A 20,265-nucleotide genomic window follows, 5' to 3' on the forward strand; every position below is an offset into this window, starting at 1 on the left:
TTAAATATCAGGAAAGTTTAATTTTGAAGTGAACTAATCCTTTAATAGTACGTTTAAAAAACTGTACTTGCAGATAATATATTAATGAAATAAAAGCCCACTTAAGGGCACTTAAAGGGAAAGTTCACCCAAAAATGAAAAGTCTGCCATCATTTACTCACCCACAAATTGTTCCAAACCTGTATGAATTTGTTTCTTCTTTTGAACACAAAAGAAGATCTTTTGAAGAATGTTGGTAACCAACCAAACAGTTGTTGGGCACCATTGACTTATGTTTTTCCTACAATGTAAGTCAATGGCTATCATCAACTGTCTGGTTATTAACATTCTTCAAAATATCTTCTTTTGTGTTCAATAGAAGAAACAAATTCATACAGGTTTGGAACAATTTGTGGGCAGACTTCTCATTTTTGGGTGAACTATCCCTTTAAGTACACTTAAGTGGCCTTTTATTTTGTGTTAAACTGACTTATTTGTGTTTAATTTTGGGGGGAACTAACCCTTTAACACAGTTTTGTTTTTAATACAAAAGTTTTATATTAAAGTACATTTTAAATAATTGTGTTTTAATAATGTTTTGCCATGATTTTAAGCAATTAACATGCAATTTAGTGTACATTCAGTTCACACTTAAGTCCTTTAAAAGTAAATTATTTATTTTATAAGAACTTTTTTTCACAAAAGCTGCCTGGGATTATTTTTTGAACAGTAAATAAAATAGCACCCATTTTTTCACTATAAATGTTTCCAGCTGCATTATGCCACTTTATTTTCACATGACATTATTGCATGTGAGTGACATCCTGGAAATACATTATTAACACAACAAAATAGCATTTAATCTGACATCCAAATCAAATAATGAGTTAAATAAATACTAATTAAATCCATCACACTGGTAAAGGAAGGTCAAGTCAAGCACATTGCATTGTGGGATACCATACATCACGCAGTGTGCTCTGTTGTATACTGCGCATTTTGGCATATGTAGGAGTCCATCTGCATATTTCATACATACAGAACATTTTCATACTGTGCACACAGTAGTACACATATTTATGTCAATGATATTATATCATTGAATTTACTTTTAAAATAATTTGTGCACTTTTTACACTGTGAGGCAGTAAAAAGTATTTGCCAGAAGCGAGGTGGAAAAGAGGGAAACACATCGCTTATCTGGTGGGAAAATGTCCTGCCTACGATAAGAAGTAGATATCACGATATGAGCAAATTGATTGAGTAAATGAGTGATATCAAAATGTTTGATACCTTTGAAATTTCTTAATTCTTATCACCATTTTCAATATCATTTAAAAAACTGCTATCCTAAAAAAAGCTTACTGAAGACAAGTAAACTGTGAAACTCTTTACATAGTCTTTACTGTGTAAATTAAACGTACATTTATTCTTATTAAAGTTACAAAGTGATTCAGTTCTCTCTGTTTGATTAGCATTAATAATGACAGCAGGTCAATTTGGACGCTGTCAATTTAAGAGCGACTGCACGGCTCCATTATACTCATGTGTTTAGTTCACTTAAGACATAAATGACTGTGTTTACTTGCAAATACACGGTCACTTTGACACATAGGTGTGTGTATTTAACCGCCCAATTAGGACTCAGTTCAGTTCTCAGGCGCTCTTTCGCTGCTTATTCCGCTTCAATGATTTAAAATGTTTAAAAACACATGCAAACGATAAGCACAGCAACCTCACATAAGCGTAACTGCGATAGAGATGATAGTCCAAAATCTCTACCGGTTGACAAATTTCTACCGGTTAATCTGGTCTCCCGGAATATCTCCCACCCCTACCGTTATCAATAGATGCCATTATTTCCACCCCTGATGAAAGCCGTCTGAGAGAAGCTAAAACCTTTCAAACTCACAGAAAGCCTGTTTCTATGCTGTCAGCCCTTGTGTGGCAAGCATTTTAATCTTTCCTCCTAAGAGGGCGAGAAATCTACCCAACTCCAGGAAACAGGCCGAGAGTACAAAGGAAAGGGGAAGAATCAAAAGGCAGCAAGAAAGCAGCACACCAGGATGGGGTCCAGTTTTGGCCCTGTACCCTTTGCATTTCTCCTAAAACTGCTAGACCAAGACGAGACGGGGAGCTGTAATGGCTACAGAAAAAAAAACGAAAGAAAGTTGGATTAGAGGGTTGTGAAAATGTCAGATTAAAATGTTAAAAGATGGATCTTGTTCGGAGCTATTCGCACAGCGCCCCACGCATTACTCGGAGCGAACCGTTTGGATTAGGGGTGTGTTCCTTATGCAGACAAGAATCTCATTCATGGCAGCTACCTGTGTGGAGGAGAGATAAGTAGCTTTCCGTCAGAAACAAAGAGAAGATTAGCATTCTCTTACACTGTGCTGAAGGACACACCAGGATGCCCTCTGAAGCCCTCAGAGAGGAACAAGAAAGACTTGTGAGGAAAGAGCAGATCAAAGCCTATCAGAGCCCTCTCCTAAATATAGTTAAAATGTTAACATCGTGAATTGTGCCAAAAAAAGCTGTTCGTTTGAAATAGTCACTTCGGTGCCAGTTATACTCATTTTAAAAAAATAGGTTACATTTTGTCTGGAAAATTAGGTTTATGAATGAAGTGCTAATAAAAAAATATCGGTACTAAAAAAGATACATAAACACAGCTGGTAAATGAATCTGCATGCTGCTAGGCTAAATACAGTTTACCTACGTAAACACAGCAAACATGTAATGGTGCACAGCGGTTCTCCTCTTTTACATGTACATTTTAAACAGAAGAGAATAGTAACGTTATATCTCTGCAATTACTGCTGAATGCATTATGCTTTGACAGTCACATTTGTGTTGGCTGGAGGTGGCCATCGTCGGTGCCAAGAACAGATCTTTCAACTTGCTCCTCATTTCTCATGTGAGGCAGACTGCAAATAAATGCAATTACACTGGAAATACTGTCTGGACCGACATGAAATTGTGGCAAAATGCTGAAAGAAAGGATCTGTGAAATGTTATTGCTGTTAAACAGACCAAAAAAAAAAATATCCATTGCCGTTAAATACAACAGCTCAACTCATCCCCATAGCATCTGCCCAGATGGCTTTCCTGGCATATGATATGTTCTGTGATAGCGGAAAACAAGGAAACATGAAATGTCACTTTTACAGTGAAAAGGAACGCTTTTAGAACAAAGCAGCTTTTTAGGAAAAAAGCATTCGGGCTTTCAGCGGAATTTAAAATGCCTTTGAAATGCTTCCTTCCAAGCGTAAATGCTGGTCTTGTTCGCGGCTGATTGCAAAGCATCAAATGGTATATAAAATAGCGTATCCCGAGGCACCTGCACTTCCTCGTCCACGTCATTCGCCCTGATTTACTGCATTGATTTGCAAATGAAAAACAAAGAAACCACACATTATTAGATATATTTACATGCACTCAAATAATCAGTTAGTAATCAGACTGATGGCTCTCCAGTTCTGAAAATGTGAATTGGATTGGATTGCGCAGTTCAGTTTAAAGGGTTAGTTCACCCAAAAATGAAAATGCTGTCATTAATTACTCACCCTCATGTCGTTCCCAACCCGTAAGACCTCCGTTCATATAAATGAAGATATTCTTGATGAAATGCGAGAGCTCTCTGACCCCTCCATAGACAGCTTTAATTAAAACTTTCAAGGCCCAGAAAGGTAGTAAAACCATTGTTAAAATAGTCCATGTGACTCCAGTGGTTCAACCTTAATGTTATGAAGCCACGAGAATACTTTTTGTGTGCAAAAAACAAACAATTTTATTCAACAAATTCTTCACATCTGTACCAGTCTCCTACGCAGTTTACGTTGGTCAGCTCCTGCGTCAGCATCACACGCATGCGTTGTGGTGCTCACGTGAACAGCGTCGGCCAATGGGAAGCCGGCGTTCTGGCGTAGCTCTGACGTAACTCGGAAGCGCTGCACTGTATTTACTACGTCAACTACATAGGAGCCTGACACATACGTAAAGAAATTGTTGAATAAAGTCATTATTTTTGTTTGTTTTTTGCGCACAACAAGTATTCTCGTCGCTTCATAACATTAAGGTTGAACCACTGGAGTCACATGGACTATTTTAACGAGGTCTTTACTACCTTACTGGGCCTTGAAAGTGGTAATTAAATTGCTGTCTATGGAGGGGTCAGAGAGCTCTCGCATTTCATCAGAAATATCCTAATTTGTGTTCTGAAGATGAACGAAGGTCTTACGGGTTTGGAACGACATGAGGGTGAGGAACTAATGACAGAATCTTCATTTTTGGGTGAACTAACCCTTTAAGTTTAATTTAAAGGTGCAGTATGTAATATTAAAAACTAGTGGTTGAAATGGGTACTGCAGTCCAAGTTCAAAATACTGGAGAGAGAGGTTTCCCCCGCCCCCTCTTCCTCAGACTCAACGCTCACGCGAGTTTGCCAGTTTAAGGACACGCAACGGGAACGAGCGCAGTTGACAATGGAAAGCGAGGAGACTTACCCACAATACTCCCGATCATAGAGATTTTCAGATGGATGCGGAGGCTTTTTAGGTCGGGTAGAATCTGCGACCTCTGACCTAGCTCATTTGCTGGCTTCCATGGCTACAATACGCTGTGTTTTCTGCCAACTGGCAACCCGCAGTGTCGAAATACTATTGGGTAAATTGGCAGCGGATGGGATCACAGAGACAAAAACAGACATTCCGACACGGAGAGCACATTTCAAAGTAGAATAACTGGCTGTAGCATTGCTTTTCAGAGAGACGAGTGTGAATTATCTGCAAACATATTATGGTATTTTTATGCTTTTTTACAGTCAAAAAATTACATACAGCACCTTTAAACAGATCTGAAATCAGATTGGATTCATTCAGTTTCATTCATGTAAACATACTTTTTAACGTACAATTATACTGACATCTTGAGTTAGCTCCTCCCCCTTAAACCTGTCTTTTTTACCCATCTTTTTTCTTTCAACACAAAGTTTGAGTGTTTACGAAGTGCTGCAGTGATGCACGGCTATTACTGCACTAAACAACCCCCAAATTTGGCCTTTTCTGGTAAGATAAATAGTGTAAGATCTCCTTAAGAGCATCACGACCACAGCAAATCAGATCTAAATGAAAACTCCACAATCAGCAAGTTATCCCTCTCACACACACACAGTCTGGATGACTTTGCAGCTTTGACAGAGGTGACTAAATGAACGCACAATGGCGAACCGGCAGAGGTCCCTCATTATGAAGCCAAACACAGCAGTGACCTGTCCAAACGTGCACAAACGCACACCCATTTGAACAAACGCACATCCACGCACACCCAAAGCCACCCACACACACTCTAATACCCGTCTCTCTCCCGGCCTAGAGACTAAATGATACAGCACTCAATCAAATCCCAGCATCACCGCTGGTGATCCATGAAAAACTAACATGTGGCACACATTTCTATCTTCCAATACTCATCTCCTCAGACAAATGATCGTTTCATATAGTCTTGATTACTGTGCCGCTCGTAGCTGTCCCCACAAAAGAGGAGAACGGCATTACTTTCTAATTTTATTGATTTGTCTTTGGCACAATGTGCTCACTTTGAGTTACATTCAGTAATAACTTGGCTGAGAGACAGTGCTGTGTGTGTGTGTGTGTGTGTGACATTTCTTCTGCTTAATCTCATTTTATGAGCAGAGAGACTTTAGTCTGCTTCTCATTAACAAACAGCATCTCGGCCACGGCAGAGCAGAATACCGCAAATGTGGAAAGATGTTGAATGTGAATTCGGAAAGATCATACCATTCGTTTTAACGTGGGACGGCTGTAAAAGTACACTGTGACTTCCGAAAAACATAAATCAGTAATGCCTTGGACACAAAAACTGCCTATTATGCAAACAGAAAATGCCTTTTTTTCCCATAAGGGGTTCTGATCAATTTTGCAATCATAATGTGAAACAAATAGTTATAAATAGACTACAAATAAAAATAAAAATTTCAGATTATTTAGAGTATATTACCATATATATGTAAATGATAAATGCATGAAATGAAATAAAACAATTAAATTAGTTAAAAATTAGTTTCAATTGGCTTAACTGTGTGTGTGTGTGTGTGTGTGTGTGTGTGTGTGTGTGTGTGTGTGTGTGTGTGTGTGTGTGTGTGTGTGTGTGTGTGTGTTGGGGGGGGGGGGGGGTGTATTATAAGGTTTTATAAGGTTATGTTATAAAAGTCCCAAAATGTACACAACATAAAAAAAATAATAATCACATGATTTCTAAATAAGTTGTCACGGAATAAGTACATGTGAATAACTAAATTTTGACAAAAATCTCAGATAGAACCTTATAATTCCAAGGTAGCGCGCTATACACACACACACACACACACACACACACATTTAAGCCAATTGAAACGTATGTGTGTGTTAATATAAACTATTTCTTCTGCAATGTTTACAAACTTTCGCCTTGGAAGCTGGATTCATCTAAAATCTTTAAAATGCTGTAACTTAGTCTTACAATCACAAAACATCGGATAACAAATAACCAGCACTTTCTGGTTTAAGATGCTACTTTCCTTGAATAGAAAAATGCAAAACACGAGCTCCCTCGATCCAACAGCATTCGAAGCGTGTTATTTCTGTCACGAGTAATGCAAAACTAAAGTTCAGCGATCTACTTAAACACAATGACTCAGCAGAGAAATGTGGCATTACATCAAACGCACATATTTGGACAGCGCGAACAAAAACACTGAAGCGATGTGAAATAAATAGCCCATGTGAATAGCCAGGAATCCTTGTCGTTTCGCTGGTAACGTTGCGATTTCCGTGGTGTCACCGGGGTCGCTCACGGGCTTGGTGCGGGGTCAGTGAATATTAACTTCATTTACACATGGTTGCAAACAGAGCAGCTTGCACAATGCAGGCCTGCCTGCTCTGCTTAGTAACGTGAGCAGCCGAGCTGACAGGTCACTGCCAGGCTGGAAGATGGATGAGCTGAGCAGTTGACCCTTGGCTTGCCTGAGGAGCCAGCTCTATGGCTTCTTTCCCCTCCAAACAAAGACCCCCTACCAGCAACCGCCCTGCTCACAACTCCAGCAGCACTAACAGGTCCCGACATCTCCATCAACCCTTGCATGCACACAAATGCACAAGCAGATTTTGATAGGCTTAGTCTTTTTAGCCCGACACACCCAGCGAAACACTCTTTTATGCATGCATACACACACACATGCGGCCCACACTATGGGCAGCTTACCCCCTTTAGCAGCCTAAACGCTGGCACACACACTTCTCTTTTCGAATTGCTCTCTGCTCATCCGTACTAATGGATGCAATTGGACAAGCGGACACTGTGTTAAAAGCAACAAAGCACCCGTGTGTGCGTGCGTGTGTGTGTGTGTGTGCGTGTGTGTTCGGAGCAGCTCTGGCCCGAGGCGACCGGGTGAAAGTGATATGTGACCAGGTTGAAGGCCTTAACACTCAGTGAGCATCAGGGAGGGTCTGTTGTCAGAGTGAATCTCCTCTGGGAGAGCGGCAGAGCAGGAGACTCAGCAGCTCAATCTCTCCCTAAGAGCAAAATCAATAACTTATTACATAACTGCACACTTTTCTCCTTTACGGAGCGAGAGAGAAGGAAGGAAGGAAGTCTTAGGAGGCTTGTTTTAGTATGAAAATGTCCCGCTAATATCACAACCAGGACTCCGGAAAACGACAAGGGAGCCATTGGCTCCTTTAATGAATCATTTAGGAGCCAAATAACTTTAAGTTGACAAATTACAGAATCACTTGTTTTGTGCTGTTGCCCATGTTCATGTTTGTGAACCGCTGTGGTGTAGATCCACTGGGATGTGTTTTAAACGCTGTGAATTTATTCTTCGCAATTGTTAGAAGATCAGTTAGTGTGTGAAAAAAGGATGTGTGCGGTAGTCATAACTGAATCGATTCAACATTTCACTACGCTAGACCAACCAACATTTGTTTGAATATTATTTGACACCAAACTCTTTTGTGAAAAAGTATCTTTCATAACCATCAGTGAATGGTTTCGATTCTCGGCTCATTTTGAATCAGGTATAACTGAAGAACAAGAAAGTTGCCTAAGAGTTCAAGACTGATTCTTTAAAAATGAACCAGTTTAAACGAGACATTTGTTCATGAATCAAAAGTCATTTTTCTTTAATTAAATGGATCCTAGTATGCCCTTTCACAAAGTTGGGGTGTGCTAGAATAGGTTTTCATGCTTGATTGTTCAAAAAACATTATTTTCCACATTTTTCCTCTCTTCCCAGTCTGTCTTGAACATGTCATTTTCGATGAAGCCCCTCCTTTCGAAATACGAAATGTGCTGTGATTGGTTAGCTGGCCCAGTGTGTTATGATTGGCAGCGCTTAGCGCGTGTTTGGGAAATGTCACCTTCATAACACGATCTCTACTCAGATGTAAATATTAAACGATGGCATCCATTTCAAACCAATTCGAGCCCGATTCAAACTCTGATAATGTTAACGAACAAGAGGATTGTGCAGAATGGATTTTAAGCACGGACTTTCAGAGTGGTACGTTTTTTTTTGTGTCATTTTCTTAAAGACATTATGTTATCCACCATTTAAACATATTTGGCGTAAAAATATGGTAATACAAACAGTAATCGATCACAAAATCCTGGATAATTTACCTAAGGGTCGGTGAACAGTCTTACAAAAGCAAAAGCTTACAAACGCTACAGTAAACACTAGATCAATACTGTAATGTTAGTTAGCAGGCTAGCGGAGGCAAAGTATTTCCCTTCATAGCAACTATATAAAACTTATAATTGGAACTGTTAACAGAAAACACAACTACAAATAATAAGACATGCTTACAAGTTGTGATTCATAAACAACATATTGTCCCAACAAAATGGGAACGGCTACGTCTTTCAGGAGAAGTGCGTAGTTTTGTGCTTGTTGGGGTTATACGTTTCAGGAACATTATTTAAAATAAATTTGTTTTATTATAAGTTCGTTAGAACAAACTTTTTCCGCTCTAGCGCAGCTCAACCAGGCCACGCCAACTTTTTTGTTAATTTTGTGGGCGGAGATTATTTAAGAGAGTAACATTACGACTTCATAAAGCCCGGAAAAACACGTTGTAGTCCAAACGAGCCGTTCGTTGCAGTTCTTGAAAAGTGGATTCTGTTCAAATAAAATATCTCCTTTTGGATTGGACTTTGAGCGTTGTAACCTTGCAGATTTTTTTTTATGCTCAAACAGCAACATTACACACTAGTTAACTAATGCTGAAGAAGTGGAAAAGCATGATAGGACCCTTTAATTATGAATGACAACCGTTAACCGTTCGTCATTTAACCTAAGAACTTTTTTTTTTTTTGTGTTCCAGTGAAACAACAGGAAATGTGATTGTGAACATGAAGCAACTACAACACATCAATAACTGGACTACAGCCAACTGACAGCCTTGACAACACAACACAATGACAGCTCAGCTCGTGTTCAAAGCCACTTTCCATCTGACAAAACCGAGGGGGAAAAACAAACAGTGCTCCGAGAGCACGCCGCTGTTTCTCCAAGACCCTGACTGGCCGAGGAGGCCATTATCCATCAGTAGATGATTCTAACCCTGACAGCTTCGGACCCAACAGACTTCCCTGAGGAACTCGCCTCCGTTTGAATAATTAAGCCCATTTACAGTTCTCTAACGGATGACCGTTTGTAGCCTTTACTTTCACACCTTATCAATCACTTGCATGTCAGGGCTTTATACACAATCCACCCACCCCCAACTCCTGGTGGCATCATTTGAAATGCAAAGCACGGCCTTCACTGAGCCTGGGTCTTGCTCTTGCGTCCCTCCACCTCGGCTACTTCTGCAGCTCGCCTCCACAGCTATTGCCCTCCTTCTGTGTTCTGGCAATCCATCAGGCTTTGACTAACTTCTGTCCAACTATTTGACATCTGGGAGATGGATGGTGTCAGCGCCTGCCAGTACCTCCTCCTGTTAGCATGTTAGCCAGAGCTAGCCTGTTTTTCCCCCTTAGAATAATAAACAGAGGCTTGCCTTGTAAATAGCGCAAACTGGAGGAGTGGGTCAACATTCGGTTGATGTTAGGCATTTCTTCAGACAACATACAGTTATTAATGCGATGTGATTGAGCAACATACATTCCGCGGATTGTCCGCAAAAAGCTCAACGAAAACAAAGAGATCAATGTCTCTTTTTCTTGCCTCCAGAGGACTTAGTGTCTCCATTTTTCTCAGAGTAGACACTGTTGAACAGAGCTTCGCAAATGAATAGCGGCTATTTTTACTTGAGCTCCATGCAAATAAACTCTGGCGTGCTGCTGAACACTTCAGATTTCTTTTTTCTTTTTTTTCAACACCCATAACACCGATTCTTGTAAAATCTCTAGAAAAGCAGAACGGAGTGAAGCCTTGCATTGAGACTGCCACAAAATGATTTGACGAGAGCGAGGGATGGCGCCTGTATGGCTTTTTCCTTCTGTGAAACACAAAAGATGATATTTTGAAGGTTTCGGGCCATAAAATGGAAGTCAAAATGCTCCAGAACAACATTGGAGCCCATTTTCTTTCATTGTATAGTTCCACAGAAGAAAGAAACGTTTTTGTGTGTGTGTGTGTGTGTGTGTGTGTGTGTGTGTGTGTGTGTGTGTGTGTGTGTGAACTATTGATGGTTAGGCATTTTATAAGTTTGTGGCGTCTCAACACGTCACAATCAAAGTCATCCGCCTTGCGCAAGTATGCATCAGAGCAATTAAAATACTGTGCCAACGGATGTGTGTCCTGTGCGAACGGCCGATTAGAGGAAAAAAAAAAAAAAAAAAAAAAGGTTTGAAAGACACACAATCCTCCATCGGGCATCTGATGAATGAGACGGTCAAAGCATGCATTTGCACGGCCCTCCTTAGGTTTCCCCACTCAATTTTTAATGCGAGACATTTTAGACTTTGCTCCGTATGCATGAGCGTCTGCTCGTGTGCTTATTCGTATATAAATAGTGTGGATTTTATGACAGAACACCACAGTGAGATGGTGTAAAAACAGGAGCTTTTCGAGGCTTCAGGGTCACAGTTGCCTTGGCCGAGCCCCTGAGGGGAGGAAGAGAAAGAGGAGATAAAGAAAAGGGAGAGAGCTGCAACATGAGCTGTATGCTCCTGGAAAGATCAGTCCTCCATATTAAAAAGACCCCTGTCACTCACGGGCCTTCAGCCTCAGATACCGTGCACTGCATTACGGTTTCCCTGACAGAGGGGGAAAACACACTAGTATTTTTCAGTCTGGTTGGTGCTCGGGGGGGAACTCTGAACAGGCAATTTAATATCGGGAGGATCGCTAAGAGGAAGTGCTGATGCGGCAGTCTCATGCTCATTTTATTTAGATTAACTACAGCGGTAATATCACAGCCACTCATGCCAGGAGCGACGCACAACTCATAAAGTGACAATGGAAGGAAGGAAATCTAAACGGGTGATGGGGTTTGTTTGTCGCCAGCTCCGAGAGAAACACGCAACATTGTTTTTGAGGAATGCAAGATGGCTCCGTGAACAGCGATTAATTCACGGCAATCTGAGAGTTCGCCGTTGCGTCACCATTAAATTTGTGTGTGTGTGTGTTGCTTTGAGTGAGTAAAAAATCCTGAATGTTTAATAGGTTAAAAAGGGTGGAATTGTAAAAAGAGACATAAAAGGCGTCCTTGTATGATGCTTAATGTGTGCCAAATAGCCCATATTACATAGAAGCACCATCAACTTTCTCCTTTGCTCCCTTTCTGGCTTTTGAAATGGCTTTCAGCTTTGCAGCAACCTCTCAGCGTGAAGCAGCCTTGCCCATTTTAGCTTTTGATAACATAATAGTGTTCTGAAGCACCCTTTACGTGATAACTTAATGATGCGGACGTGTGTGCGCACCGCATAAAAGCCATCCAAGCCTTCCGGAGATATCTGATAGATCATTACTGGTTTGCGCACTTGATAATCTATAGAGGTGGAGGAGGCGACCCGGATTGGCAGGAAAAAAGGCTGGACGGCCACTTAAACCACACTAAAACGAGAGGTCCAGATCCTAATCGTGTCACGTGACCGGCAAAAAAACAACGCTTGGCACCATTAGTGGCAGTCAGGGCAATGGGGGTGTTTTAGTCTTAATTGTAGAGTGTATCAGAGGCAACTGTGATTGCGTTCTCTGCTGTTTGTTTTTCTCTTTCCAAAGGTCCGGAGAAGGAGCGGGCATCCGGGTGTCCCTTGCGAGCGATTGGTTTGGCTCGGTGCCAAATGGAAAGAGAAGAAAAGAGACGGAGGAGAGCTAGGCCGGAGTGCTAGCTATCATTTAATTCCAGTGTCAATGTGCATAAGGCTATAAATTAAGAGCCCACAAATCAAACTACTAACAGGGATTCCAATTATTGTGCCAAGAATTTTTGCCCCCACATTTAATCCATCATTGTTATCTCTGCCCAATTTGTTCTCCTTTTTTTATATTCTTTTATTAATCGTTCTTCAGCTGCGGCATGGTTTGTTTTGTTGTTGCATTGCTCCGCTGTAATTCGGATGAATTACCTCGCATTGGGATAATTCTATGTTTGGGCGCTCAGTCAAACAATTAGAACAAGGACTGTCTTGGTAAGCAAGTCTTACACATAATAATAACTTATTAATCGCTCCGTGGTCCTCTCTTCTGTTGGTTAACCAGTGTCACTCTAACCTAACGCATGCCAACAGATGTGTGTGCGGATGAAAACCAAGTACTCACGTTCGCACGCGTCTCCCTTCTGGTGAAATCCAGCTTTGCATATACATTTCCCAATGGGTACCAGCCATTCTCCTTCTGCGCTGCAGTGCATTTTGGGAGAGTTGTCGGCCTCCTCCTCGGCGTCGCTGACGCACATGCCCTCCACTTCCACCAGCGACGAGAACTCTGACCCCGTCACCGTATCTGGGAACGTGGCCAGGTTCTCAATGATCGACCAACACTTCTTGTAATACACTTTGACGGAGACCAAAGCGATGCAGGCACCTACATCCTGAAAGGCCAGGTAGAAGCCTCGGCGGGAGAGGGGCCCGATTATACGCACCTCCGTGTTGAGCTTCATCTTTCTTTCCCCCAGGTCGCCCTGAGTGAAGCTCTCGTCCGCGGCTATAGTGTCAATTTTCACGTACTGGTTCTCCCTTATATTCCTGCCCACCTCCATGTCGGTTTCCTGGTAGTACAAGTTGAACGTCTCCTTGCAAGAGCCAACCACCCCGGGAAGGCTGTTACAATCCCTCAAGGTAAACTTCAGCTCCACAAAAATCCTCTGGGCATCGCCCTTCTCAATCCAGTTAGTCCGTAGCCAATTGTTCTGATTTGGCTCCATGACCTGGCAGACCTGATATGTGCGAATGGGTGTGTAGTTTTCATCCAAGCCGCTGATCTCTTCCCACTGAGAAAAAGGGAAACTCAGTTAATCATCATTATATCGTGTGCTGTACCAAAATGCTCAGGAATCACCTCAAGGGAGAATTTCTCAGCGTGTTAAAACTGGCCTCTGTGCATGTGAACAAACGCACGAGTGCTTGATATAAAATCATCTGCGTGAATTCATCTGCCGCCAGGTGCTTTGTTTTCTTAAATCCTTCGCATATTTAAAATATGTGTATTGCATTAACCTAAAATGTTTCTTTTTTTAGCGTATGAGGTTATATGAAGAGTTCTGGAAATTGTTGGTATCAGTCAATCAATGCAAACACTAATATGATTTAAAAAATAATATAAATGTATTGCTGCAAAAAAATTATGCTTTTCCACATTTTAGAATAATAGTAAAGTCGTCAAATCCCACACTCCGAACATCAAAATGGACTGGTTTAATTTCTAAAAAATATTAAATATGATTTCTCTCAAACAACTTGGAAAGCTTAAATTTGACGTACGCTGAATTTGAACTCATTAATAAAGTTTTTAATTTACACACTATTCATATTTTTGACCACTTTGAAAGTTAGTTATAACTCTGAAAAGCGAGATGAAATATGTAATACAATAATACAAATATGCTGTCATTTTTAAAACTCTAACAAGATATATTGCTATCAAACAGCTGTTATTTTTTTCGTTATGATTTTTCAATTGTTTAAAACCTACAAGACTTTTAAAGACACAAACAGCAGCATAATAAAAATATAACAAGTACATTTACATAGTTGCACGACTCTAAAACAAACGCGTTTGTTTTTTGTTGTTATACACGCCTTCCTTAAACATTTATAAGCTATACTTGGGGATCAACAACTTTTAAAAGTAACAAAACCACCTTCATATAACCAAATGACCATTGTTCGGCGTTTTAGAAACATTGTGATGTGGTGCGAAGACTCAAATTACACCACCACATAATTTCAAGCTGCACTTAAAATACTTCAAGCAGTGAGCGCGCATTACAGAGGTGAAAAATCATAAATGTTTGTGTGTGAAGAAAAAGTTGTAAAGTTTCCAGCTTACCCCGCTTGGAGGAGACGATATCCATTCCAGCTCTGTCTGCTGCGCCTTTGAATCCAGCAGGATCACTGCCGACGACACACAAAGCGCACACTTACAATAATGCATCTTTAATTGTGATAAATGTTTGCCACACATCTCGCGCATATTCCAGACGCATTTTACATCGCGAGCGAGCGCGGAGACTGACTAAACGTGAGAGAGCGCGCGAGTTTGACCCATTTTTCAGCAGACAGCGGTGGAGATTTATGACAATAAGCACCTTCCACCTCTGAAACCTGCGCGACACCTGTTCATGTGTCAAAATAACCGACGGACACGCTTTCGCTTGAGAGAAATCGCTAAAGTTCCTTCGTTTGAGCCGTTGGGGATATACGCGGATACGCGCGCGCAGCGCAACGACTTCATGGCGTGCGAAATTAAATTACGTAAATACATTTCGTCGAAGCGTTATTTGCTTTTCTGTGTGATTAAATATATCTGGTCAAATAATAAAATAGATAATTAAATTAAATTTTGTCGAGTATAAAACCCACAAAAGGGCATTAGCTGAGATCAGAACCTTATTTTAAAATAAAATAAAATAAAATTAATTAAAAGGGGGGGGAAAATCGTATGTTAACAGCGAACAGCCATAAGCTCAACTGGACGTGTTTACAGCCTATTAATTTCATATTTCGGTAAGGAGGTACGATACCTTCGGCTTATGCTTAGCCTATATTGTCGATGTTGATGTGTGATACACTTATTTGCAGTACAGACATGTAGGCTACATACCAAATCTATACTCGATAACTTGGTAATACAGAAGCACTTCGATTTGCCTGGTGATTGCAGGATTTCATCCCGGACAATTCCTTTACTAGCTACAAACTAAAGATGATCCCATGAGTGCTTTAGAATAAAAACGTGGTATTGCAGTCCAGTTGCAGAATTGTCTGTAAAGCATATAGGCTGCCCGGTTGGTTAAAGCAGATATTTTCAAGTTTGGCATTGCTGTTGTTTGCCATTTGGAAAGCACGTAGTGTTTCCTGATTTAAACGAGAACGTGATAACCTGGCGATACAGGGCTGCGATGGTTCATCTTAACCTGATAGGCAATATTTATCTGGTTTTCATGTCAAGTTGCGGTGTGCATTTGTAATTTACACGTCTGATAGCGAAAGTCTGCGCGTCTAGGAGATAAATGCCCATAATATCAGACACAGTCAGGCGTATATCGTTATCTGATGTGTGCTAATATAAAACTGTTGTCTGTCAGACTGTCGATACTGTAACTGCTGATTTGCTCGCGCTGTCAGGATGCAATAAAGGAAACTTTAGCACTCACCCTCTCTTGTGTTCTGTGCTATTCCAGTGTTCGCATAAAAACATAAATGAAGGCAAAATGTAGTCCACAAACACGAAACTGAGGTGCAAACCATGGTGCAATTGAAAGTTGGCTAAACAGTGTGCGCTTTTTTCCAACGCGGCGTTCCTTCCCATTGACGAGGCTCCAGCACCAGCTCTGGGTGAATAAAACAGCCGTCTCTCACTCAAATAGCATCGGCAGCTGAGGGGCGGGGCTTAGAGCGCTCGGCCTGTCACTCATCTTGACTGACAGAGAGCACACCCACATTAGGCGTTCGGTGGGAAAACGCGGGCGAATCACTTGAAAGCAAGGCGGATCCTCAATTTCACTCTAAAACAGACCAATGTGAATTCACAAACTTCAGGATTCAGTCAGTCGATGTATAAAATCGTTGTTACATTAAGAAAAACGTTTAACATTGTAATGTTCAATTCGAAATACTGAAATGCTGTACTGAAGCTAATAGCCTACTTAAAACTAAAGTAAAAGTGAATACAGTAGATAAGCCCAAATCAAAACAAACTTTGAGAGAGAGGAGAGAGAGAGAGAGAGAGAGAGAGAGAGAGAGAGAGAGAGAGAGAGAGAGAGAGAGAGCAACCCCACTTGCTCTACTCTATCAAGATAAGACTTGAACCTTGGGTAGGGCACGCAAGCATGTCACAACATCAGAGGGAACGTTTATTATTTTTCCCAAGTATTGAAGAGCATTACATCATGAGCAGGTAAATCCCTTAGCAAACCTCATCATGGAGGCTGTCTTGTCTGGGAACTGTTTTTGAAACGCATACAATGTCAAAACAATAATCTGTCGATAATATGTTTGGGTTACAAACGCATGTCTGTCTATCTATCTGTCTATCTATCTATCTATCTATCTATCTATCTATCTATCTATCTATCTATCTATCTATCTATCTATCTATCTATCTATCTATCTATCTATCTATCTATCTATCTATCTATCTATGTATCTATCTGTCTGTCTGTCTGTCTGTCTGTCTGTCTGTCTGTCTGTCTGTCTATCTATCTATCTATCTATCTATCTATCATCTATCTATCTATCTATCGTCTGTCTGTCTGTCTGTCTGTCTGTCTGTCTGTCTGTCTATCGAATGTCTGTCTGTCTGTCTGTCTGTCAGTCTGTCTGTCTGTCTGTCTGTCTGTCTGTCTGTCTGTCTGTCTGTCTATCTATCTATCTATCTATCTATCTATCTATCTATCGAATGTCTGTCTGTCTGTCTATCTGTCTATCCATCTATATATCTATCGAATGTCTGTCTATCTGTCTATCTGTCTATCTATCTATCTATCTATCTATCTATCTATCTATCTATCTATCTATCTATCTATCTATCTATCTATCTATCTATCTATCTATCTATCTATCTATCTATCTATCTATCTATCTATCTATCTATCTATCTATCGAATGTCTGTCTATCTATCTATCTATCTATCTATCTATCTATCTATCTATCTATCTATCTATCTATCTATCTATCTATCTATCTATCTATCTATCTATCTATCTATCTATCTATCTATCTATCTATCTATCTGTCTATCTGTCTGTCTGTCCATCTATCTATCGAATGTCTGTCTATCTGTCTATCCATCCATGTATCTATCTATCTATCTATCTATCTATCTATCTATCTATCTATCTATCTATCTATCTATCTATCTATCTATCTATCTATCTATCTATCTATCTATCTATCTATCTATCTATCTATCTATCTATCTATCTATCTATCTGTCTGTCTGTCTATCTATCTATCTGTCTATCTATATATCGGTTACATTTTCCAGTGAATAGTGACATTTTCCAGATTTTTTTTTTATTAGAAAAAGCCATTTGTGCACCTGAGAATAGATGTTTGTTTTCATCTCTAGACACTCTAGAGATATTAATAACTATTCTAGGACAACCTAGAACTATTAAAAAAATGTCTTATTAGTTGGCAAATCACAGGCCTTTTGTACCCATGTACTCCAAAGGGACAAACATTAACATGATGAGCAATTTTACAAATTTAGCTCAATTTATAAACTCATTGTTTTACATAAATCAGGCCCAGTTCTGCAGAAATTAAAAGCAAATAATGTAACGTTAAAAATAAATGCAGACGATGATACATGAAGGAAACAAGTAACATATACAACCAGTTAAATGTGTTTGCTCAAGTAATTGTTAGATTTATCTTCTTTTTTTTTTTCTGCAGGTTCGGGCCTCCATGTTCCATGATACTTGGGATTGATAGACAAGGATTTTTCACAAGTGTTATTTAATGGAAAAGTGGACTGGCCAGCGAAGAGCAGAAGGTCTGTTGTGTAGGTATAAAGACAGACAAACACAGATTTTTTCGAAGGTCACCTAATGAGGAAAGCGTCCTGCTGATTCTGGGCAATGGGTGTGGATGCATTGATTCATTATATGCGTTACTGCTCAAGAAACGCTCACTATGAAGATTGAGCTGCTGGGGTTTTAAGCGGCGCCAAGGAATTGAGATAAACACAAAACACAATTAAAAAGTGTAAAGTTAATTTCCTGCTGCTCAGATGACTTGCCAAATCACTGATAAATGAAAGCATGAAAGGGACCTCATTACCCCCCGAACGTACAATGCATTTGTTACAGGTCACTTATGAATCTCCATTTCCTAGAACGAGTAAAACAACTGTTATTATGCACCACAAATATTGATTAATAAACTCTGTGCATCACAAATGGATGGAGGTAGACAAGGACTCATTTCAAGGTTTATTTACCTCTTTTCTTATTTATTTTTTTGTTGTTTGGCCTGTTTATTATGCAAATGATTTCTAATCCTCTTTACCCTTGATGCACGCTCCCGTGTTGCATATTTTCCACGGTGCTTATTATTGGCGTATTAAACTAGCTAACTCTAGCTAACTCTAGTTAAATTAGTAATGTTTTGGATGGACATACTAGTTTCCGATCAACTGACAAGTTGACAATTGACAAGATATTCCGCATTTGTTTTGCTCATTTGACTATCATTGTCTGAGCTGGATTAAACTCAGTCATGTAAGCACGTATGAATTCGTGTTTGAATATTTATAAATCGACAAAATGTTCATTAACATTTCTCATTCAGCGGAGTCTCGAGTGATAGTGCCAGGCTTTCCAGGTTTCCTCTTGAGGTTGTTAACATACTAATTGCAGATTTCTTCATTTTCGTTTAACTCAACCAAAAGGAAAAAAAAATCCCCAAATCTTCATATTGAAACTCCGAATACACATTTAGCAGCCACATTAGTAAGTCCTCATCAGCTTAATGTTGCCATGGCATCAGTTAATTGAATTCCTTTGTTTGAATTGGGATTATACCGTAGTAGTCATGTGGAGATGACAGTTTGTGTAAGCGACGTTATACCTTACTCCACATAGAGCTCTAAGCTAAGCCTTCACAAAGAGCTAATCATTTTAGAGGATACTTCATTCTGAGTAGGTCTTTAGTGTGTCTTCCCTGAGTAGAATTACCATCCTTCAGTGACAACACTAACCGTTATTGTCATTTTACCCAAATTCATTTGAAACGAAATGGCAGAAGTTGAGTGAAGCGTACTACTAAAGCAATATTTTAGGAATGAGCTAGTTTGTTGAAGTGGTGTATGGAAAAATATGGGTAGCAATATTCAATTTGAAATGCAATATGTAAAACGGCAATGCATTTCTGTATTTAAATTGACATTTTCCATACCATATGTGCAACGTTTGGAGCAAAATGATAATTCAAATGTGCTACACTAGTTTTAACATATCATTTAAACACGTATTTTAACATTTTATAAGTTGTAAAATGAAAATGTATTACAGAAATGATTAGATATCTTTAACATGTTCAAGTAAAAATTGTTATTTTTCTTAATTGCATTTACACTCACAGTTAAGACTTGCGATTATATTTGTGATTATCATTTTGCTACACTGGGAAAAATTACTCTGTGGGGTTGTAATTGTAACAACAACAAAACTCTACATTTTCAACAAATAAATCTATGTTTGGTACTTTACTTAATATTTTGAGTAACTTAATTAATATAATGTTGTAGTAAACACATTTTTTACAATTAAATGGTGTGTGTATTATCTTGAGTAATGTTTACTAGGCTTTTTAGATGTGTGCCTTTTACACTCTAAAAAATGCTGTGTTAAAAATAACCCAAGTTGGGTTGAAAATGGACTAACCCAGCGATTGCGTTGTTTTAACCCAGCAATTGGGTTGTTTTAAGCAAACATTTAACCCAAATGCTGAGTAGAGATATACGTTTTAAGTAAAATTTATTTAAAAGACTAAACAATTGGATTGGGCTGTTGCAAAAACACAAATGTTCATGACAGAACTTGCAGATTTAAGTTAAGAAATGTAAAGTTTAAGTAAGCAGATTTGCAGATTTTTATTTTTGTACT

At 39.6% G+C, this 20,265-nt stretch overlaps 1 protein-coding gene across 4 annotated transcripts in view; it reads right to left on the reverse strand.

Annotated features, from left to right (window-relative positions):
• The window catches only part of epha7 (eph receptor A7), a 112,990-nt gene extending 96,981 nt beyond the window's left edge, over window positions 1-16,009 (reverse strand). For 2 of the 4 annotated variants that reach the window (XM_079830449.1, XM_079830450.1), the window contains exons 1-3: window positions 15,807-15,989; window positions 14,480-14,544; window positions 12,752-13,421 (exon numbers count right to left, since the gene is read on the reverse strand). In XM_079830449.1, the coding sequence (XP_079686575.1) occupies window positions 12,752-13,421; window positions 14,480-14,544; window positions 15,807-15,900 (829 nt within the window). In that variant the 5' untranslated portion in view covers window positions 15,901-15,989. Of the gene's footprint in view, window positions 1-12,751; window positions 13,422-14,479; window positions 14,545-15,806 lie in introns of all 4 variants that reach the window. The other 2 variants (XM_079830448.1, XM_079830451.1) reach the window with 2 other exon arrangements.
• Between the last annotated feature and the right edge of the window lie 4,256 nt (window positions 16,010-20,265).

The sequence above is a fragment of the Gobio gobio genome (genome assembly GCF_949357685.1).
Source record: "Gobio gobio genome assembly, chromosome: 12".
Lineage (NCBI taxonomy): Eukaryota > Metazoa > Chordata > Actinopteri > Cypriniformes > Gobionidae > Gobio > Gobio gobio.